At 36.4% G+C, this 6,526-nt stretch overlaps 1 protein-coding gene across 2 annotated transcripts; it reads right to left on the reverse strand.

Annotated features, from left to right (window-relative positions):
• Nucleotides 1–1,719: 1,719 nt before the first annotated feature.
• LOC110108722 lies at nt 1,720–4,600 on the reverse strand. Of its 2 annotated transcripts, none has more exons than XM_020839591.2 (2): nt 4,347–4,600; nt 1,720–3,788 (listed from the first exon to the last, which is right to left on the reverse strand). In XM_020839591.2, exon 2 carries the CDS (start codon nt 3,703–3,705, stop codon nt 2,062–2,064), a length of 1,644 nt encoding a protein of 547 aa, XP_020695250.1. In that variant the 5' UTR covers nt 3,706–3,788; nt 4,347–4,600; the 3' UTR covers nt 1,720–2,061. The 2 variants fall into 2 exon arrangements, with proteins under 2 accessions (XP_020695250.1, XP_020695170.1); XM_020839511.2 differs by having other exon boundaries at nt 1,720–3,799.
• Nucleotides 4,601–6,526: the final 1,926 nt, after the last annotated feature.

Below are 6,526 nucleotides of genomic sequence, written 5' to 3' on the forward strand. Positions count from 1 at the left end.
CGAGTGAGGTCGGAAGGATTGTAGTCAGCAGAAGACCAGGGTCAGAAAGAACATTTTCTAGCGATGTAGGTCGGAAGGACCATAGTAGTAGGGTGATACTCTAGCTAGTAGAATTCTGGGCGTTATGTGGTGACTAGGTAGAAGTCTGGGCCTCGGGCCTCAGGTGGTGGTCCAGCAGAAGTTCAGGAGTCAGATGATGGTCTCGCAGAACTCTGGGCGTCAGGTGGTGGTCTGACAGAAGTCTGGACTTGAGGTGGTGGTCCGGCAGAAGTCTGGGCCTCATGTGGTGGTCCGGCAGAAGTTCGGGCTATAGGTGGTGGTCCAGCAAAAGTCTGGGCTTCAGGTGGTGGTTTGGCAGAACTGCGGGCCTCAGGTGGTGGTACGACTGACTCAGGGCCTCAAGTGGTGGCTCTACAGAATTCCAGGCGGTGGTCAAGTAAGAGCAAGGAGGCAAGAGCAATCTACGATCTCTCTCTTGCTCTCTTTCTTGGAGCCCCCCTTTTAAGAGAGAGAAGAGGTCTATTTATAAATTTCTTAGAGTGGGATGGCCCGTAAATAGGTGGGAGATCAAGTGCATATGGGGAGTGGCTTGGATGGACGGCGGATGTTGAATCTCTTGATCATGGACTGTTTGATGGACATTTGAATGTTTTAGTGATGTGAGAATTCAATGATATTGAGCTCGTTGGATTCGTCTCTTCGAGCCGCTCAATTCAATTATAAGAATGTCAAGTTTGGAAATCGTTTCGTAACCCAAATTATGGTTTGACCTTCCAATATCGCTTCGGGCCCTTGATTTGGACCCGTTCGGGCTCGGATTGGGTTGAAATTGGTGTCGTTGGGTTCGTATTTCTGAGACGTTCAGTTTGACTATAAGTTTGTTGAAATCGGAGTTTGGATGATCCCAATTTTAATCTCGGAAGTTTCCAACATTATTTGGCCTTGAGATTCGTGCCCGATCAAGATAATTTTTTGAGGATATATATATACATATATATAATTTAGCACAATGATTAATTTAATTGGTCTTTCGTTTAAACACCAAAGGACAGCTTAATTTTATAATAAATAGGCTTTTGGACCTCGAAAGTCCAATTCTATTAATACCGTATGGCTATGTGAATTACTTTTAAGATTCGGCCAAAAAATCTCTAAGATTAGGCTATCATAGGCTCCACACTTCTTCGCCTTATCTGTAAGATTTCAATACATTAATGTGAATGTCATAATGTCATTCAAGCATTACAGGTGGTGCAGAAAATTTGTAACAATCAATCGTTTCTCAGATCCAGAGATTCATACACAATCAATCGTTCTATCAAATTGCATAAATTCACATACTTTTAGCTGTTGATGTTTGTCATTAACCACAAATTTCAAGCACTTTTAAACCTTTTTAGTGTCTAAATAGATGATTTATTTCGCTATACGATATTGATGGCTTAGGCTTCATTTGAGATAACTTTCTCATTGTTTTTTAAAATAATTTTTTAGTATAAAAGTTTTTATATTAAAAAAACTATTATAAAAAGTAGTAAGAAAGCCATCTTATTTATATTTTCTGCAATCACAGAAAAATTTTAAACAAAACTTTGTAGTTTTATAATTATTTCCACTTTTTTACAAGATGTGAAAAATGTTTGAAAAAAAAAATTGATTGGCTCAAAATAACATTTAGTTATTTAAAAAAAATAAAATAACTGAAAGACTACAGATTCATTATCAAGCCATAAGTTCTTCCAATTTTCTTAAATACAATCACCATTGCTGAGTTCTAGAAAAAAATTCTGCACTCTACTTTTTATTCATTATGAACAAAACTACAAATACAAAAGCTATCTACATACTAATGAATACTACCTTATGGAGCTAACCTTGATGTAAGAACTCCAATATTTCCTTCAATCTTACTCATACTATAATCCCTTTTTTCCTCAATAAATAAATAGAAACGAAGAAGAATAAAAGAAAAAAGAAGATTGTCACCAACTTTCGGTCTGTCTCTGAATATCATACTTCAATGTTTCTTCTTCTATGTACCATAATAACTTGTTTTTCACCTCAAAGCTCTATCGTTCTCCATGGCCAATTCTCTTCTACTTGTATTAGATGTGGAATAGGTGGGGTAGTTACAGCATCTTTAGGGCAAGTTAATGCTCTTCCAAAGCTAATCTGTAAATCAGCTGAAATGCCATCTGAATACCTCTGCACATCCATTATCCCCACATTTGCTGGAGAAGATTGGCTTCTCATATAATTCTCCATGAAACTAAGATTATCTTCTCTTGGCAATGGAACCAACACAGGCCTCCCATCTTCATCTGTAACCTTCCGGTAAAATCCATCGTCCTCAATGTCGTAGAAGTTAGCGGTCCTTACCTCCTGTGCCAAAGAACATGACCAGCAAAATAACCACTGCATATAATCAGTAACTGTAGAAGAACTAAAGCAGAATGGATTTCCTGGAAGCTTAAACTTCTTCCTCATCTCTGATCTCCAAAACCCACCATAAAGTAATCCAAAGATGCAAAGCACACTTCCAGTGATTACCAAAATCAATTTTATAGTATCATCATCGACATTGAGCGCTGAAATTGCGAAAACCCAGAAAGGAGCAATGCAAAGGAGTGTGAATGTGATTATGTGAACATACATGTTACCAAAGCCAAGTCTCTCCATATTCCATCCAAATACACAGAAAGTGCAGAAGAAGGAGAGGCAACTGACAGTAGTATCATCCCTGCAATCAAATAGTCCTCCAATCCATTCCGGGCTTGTGATTATGATTTTTTCATGAAATGCCTCAGGCTCAACTTGCACTGTCTGCTGATTCTGGAGCTCTGAATCAGCGACTGGTTCATCATTTGTTCTTCCTAAAGGGCTGTACATTGTGTATATTACTGCTATGACTGGTGCAGCTATACCAATAGCAATCACTAGGTCTTCGGCCCAGTCTGGCCGGGTTGATCTGGTGTAGCCCCAGTAGAGTCCACAATATGCATACTGAGCAAAACAAGTGATATGAAGAAGTATGACAACAATCATCATATGTGCTCTTTCATGATGCTTTGGCACTCCATTCTTAGTATAGATTTTCCTTAGCTCAATTTGATCATCAGGTCTCCATCTCAAGAGCAAGACTAACTGGTGAATGAACTTTGGATGTTCATAAAGAGCCATTATAGTGAACAATGCATTGAGGATTTGGTTTATGACTTCGGTCCAATCCTTCCTCCGGCTACTGCTCGGAATTGCTCCATTTAATATGCCAGTCATGACAAGAAAGAGTAAGATTAAGCCTGCTGCAACAAAGAGTAACCAGATAAAGAGTGCAATGTGCTCAGGACTTCTAATCCATTTCTTGAAAGAGTTCCATAGAGATTTCCAGTTTATTTTGCGGACGAAAGGAACGCGAAAACGGCGCCGACGGCCATGGTCTGTTGCGGGATCGGAAGGTGGTGAGGAGGACTCAATATAAGGACTGGAATTTCGCCGGAGAATTTTCAGGAACCATTCATTGGATGGTCTGGCTTTCAAGAAATCAAGAAAGCGTTTTTTCTTCTCATGTCTGCTCTGATTTAACAGCCCACTTTCAATTGCTGGAATGTAGATAGGTATGTAATCTCTTAGCTTCATTCCAGTGCTAATTCTCTGTGGTTCTTCCTGGATTTCACTGTTGGCCACAGCATTCTGAACTGAATACATTTGAACTTTACTAATGAAGTTGATTGACAATTGGAGAAGCTTTCAGATTTAAGCTTGGCCAAAATTTTTCCGCGGATCAGAACCTGAAAAAAAACTGTTTGAACCATTATCAGAATTCACTTTCACAAGTAAATTCAACACATTAAACATTTTTAAAGCTTTATATGAATATGTATTGCACCCACCCAACATATTTCTTCCTTTTGTTCATCCTAGAAGTAAAAAAAAAAAAAAATTATTTCTTCAAAAAGATTGAGTTCTAAAGCTTATATATGAAAGTTTGATCTCAAGATCTTGATAAAAACATCTAAAAAGTTTATTAACCAAGCTAACAAACACCCACAAGAAAAAAAAGGGTGTGGAAAATAAATTTGATGTAGTAATTACTCTATATGATGAAGAAGAAACCTGTCAGATTATCCAGATATAACGAACAAACTTCTTATTTTAGCTAGCTAATCAAGTTTTAGAATCTGATTCATCTTTCACTGCCTCTTTTTTCTTCATTAACGAAATCAAAACTCAGGAAAACGGATGGAAAACATGAACAAGTTGAAGCAAATCTGAATCCCAAATGCCAAATGAACCATTTGATGTGTAAAAAGAAGAAAATGAATATTGACAAAACAAATATAAAATACCTGATGATATCAGCAGGAAGCTGAAAAGCAGGAGAGAAAACAAAGAGCTTCAGCTTCCCCTTCTTTCTCAGGTTGTAGAGAGAGAAAAATCCAACTTCGATTTTGTTGCTTTGTTCAACTATTTTCTTCTTATTATGAAATAACAGAGATTTTCACGAGAGGAAGACAAGGAATTGGCTTTCTCTCTCTATACGACCTCTTCTTTGTAGCTCTGTTTCTGTTCGGATTTCATAGTCGAACTCGTCGAAGGCAGCTTCCCGTCTCGGGAATTAAAAGCCGTCGCTTTGACATTGGACTGAGGACCGGGAACTGAAGTCAAGAGTAGCTGGCTTGGCTGTAAGCCATTGGATCACGTTGCCACCTGTCTTAACGAGGAATGTGGTGTGTGTATGGGGGAAATATTATTTTAATTAGTGAAATGTTTCTAGAAAATTTGTATTGATTGGAGCCGTCAAAGGAGACTTTCAAACCAGGCGGGTTCATATCTTGATTCAACGCGGGTCGGTTATAATTTCCCTCAGTCGTATTTATTAGTGAACTTGGTATTGAAGAGCACAGTAAGCTGGGTAGAACACCTATGAAGCTTAATTAGATCTCAAAGCACATATAATTGAATTAGAAGTATTCATAAACTAATTTATGGATCAAAAGATGCCCGGTTTTAATAAATTTCGGTGTTGAATCACTCGAGTTGAAGCGAAGGAATAAAAGGATTAACTTGGAGGCCTCAGAAATGAAACAAATCGATGAGACTCTCATCGTAATAGTTAGCTATCACATAATCCAAGGAGAGTGTGCATGTCACCACCACAGAGATTTTAGAGGGCATGATTAAAGGAGGGAGGGGGTTGGCCTTTGTTAAGGAAGATGAAATGTCGCTCTCCTTTCTCTTTGAGATATGTAAGGTAGTTGAAGAGGGGATGACATCATTGGGAAATTTGAAAGGCCTACTTGACCAAGGTGATAGCTCATATCAAGACATCGAGGAAGAAATATTCTTAGAAAGACATATGAGCTCTATTGGCCGATAAAGTAGTCAGCAATACCATTAGTATGGTTAGGATAAAATATATCTATTTTGTTAAATGTTAAAGAAAAATAACATTGAATGGAACACATGATGTAACCTCATTTTAAAGAAGTTAATGAAAAAAATTATTTTGTCAAAATTCTATGTTTTATTTATTATTTTTAATTGGTGATTGTTAGTGTGAGGTTTTGAAAGTCCTCTATATAGGAGAAAATGAGACCTCAGATATGATTCATTCAGTATAATTAATTTAATGTGACATTTTAATTTATTGTAGTGATCATGATGTCAAATCTTAAATATTGCATCATACAACCTCCTTGCATCATTCATGAATTATTTCAACACTTTAAATACATTTACTATATTTATATTTTGAATAACTTCGCCTCAAGCTTAAAAAAAAAAAAAAAATAGAGGGCATATTCCAATTTCATTCATCTAGAAGGAAAAAGACAAAAAATGAGCAAAGACCTCAAGAACAACTACAAAAGACTTATTACAAAATTTATACGGAAAGAATAATGAAATTAAATACAAATCTCTATAGTCAAAAAAATTCTAGACTCAATGATATTGACAAATGACATGAACATCAAGCATGAATAACACCAAAAAGGATCTTCCCCTATGATTACGGAATGGGTAGAGCAAAATAAAAAATTAAAGGAGTACAATAAATCATTAGGGCAAGTCAACAATTGTGGGCTAAATTTACATCATTGTCCAGCAAAAACCAAGCTAAAAAATAGTTAATACCATTGGTTATATGAAGTGAAAATTGTTTTAGAATATATACTGAAGCCAAATAACCATCCATAGCAAAAGGTGTCAAAGTTTTTTATTATCCTAGCAAAAAATTGAAAGCAGAAGATGTATTTCTATTTTCTAGCATCAATCCAGATCCGTGAATATTTCAAATATTCCAAATATAATCATGTTGTTGATTGTATTGAAGTGGTAGAGGATTTGTAGTTTAAATTTTCATCACAAAATAATTATCCTGCAGTTAATGTGAATGTTTCCAATGCTCGCATCTAGCCCTCGCTACAATTTAAATTTTTTATGATAGAAGAGCTACTTGATAGTGGCTTACTAAAATTTCTATCATTCATTTCATGCCATATTTAATAAATGGTGAAGTAGATTC

Source organism: Dendrobium catenatum, unplaced genomic scaffold, assembly GCF_001605985.2.
Source record: "Dendrobium catenatum unplaced genomic scaffold, ASM160598v2 fragScaff_scaffold_404, whole genome shotgun sequence".
Classification (NCBI taxonomy): Eukaryota; Viridiplantae; Streptophyta; class Magnoliopsida; order Asparagales; family Orchidaceae; genus Dendrobium; species Dendrobium catenatum.

Coding starts and splice junctions, on each gene's coding strand:
- LOC110108722 (XM_020839591.2), bottom strand. CDS start 3,705: ATGTATTCAGTTCAGAATGCTGTGGCCAACAGTGAAATCCAGGAAGAA.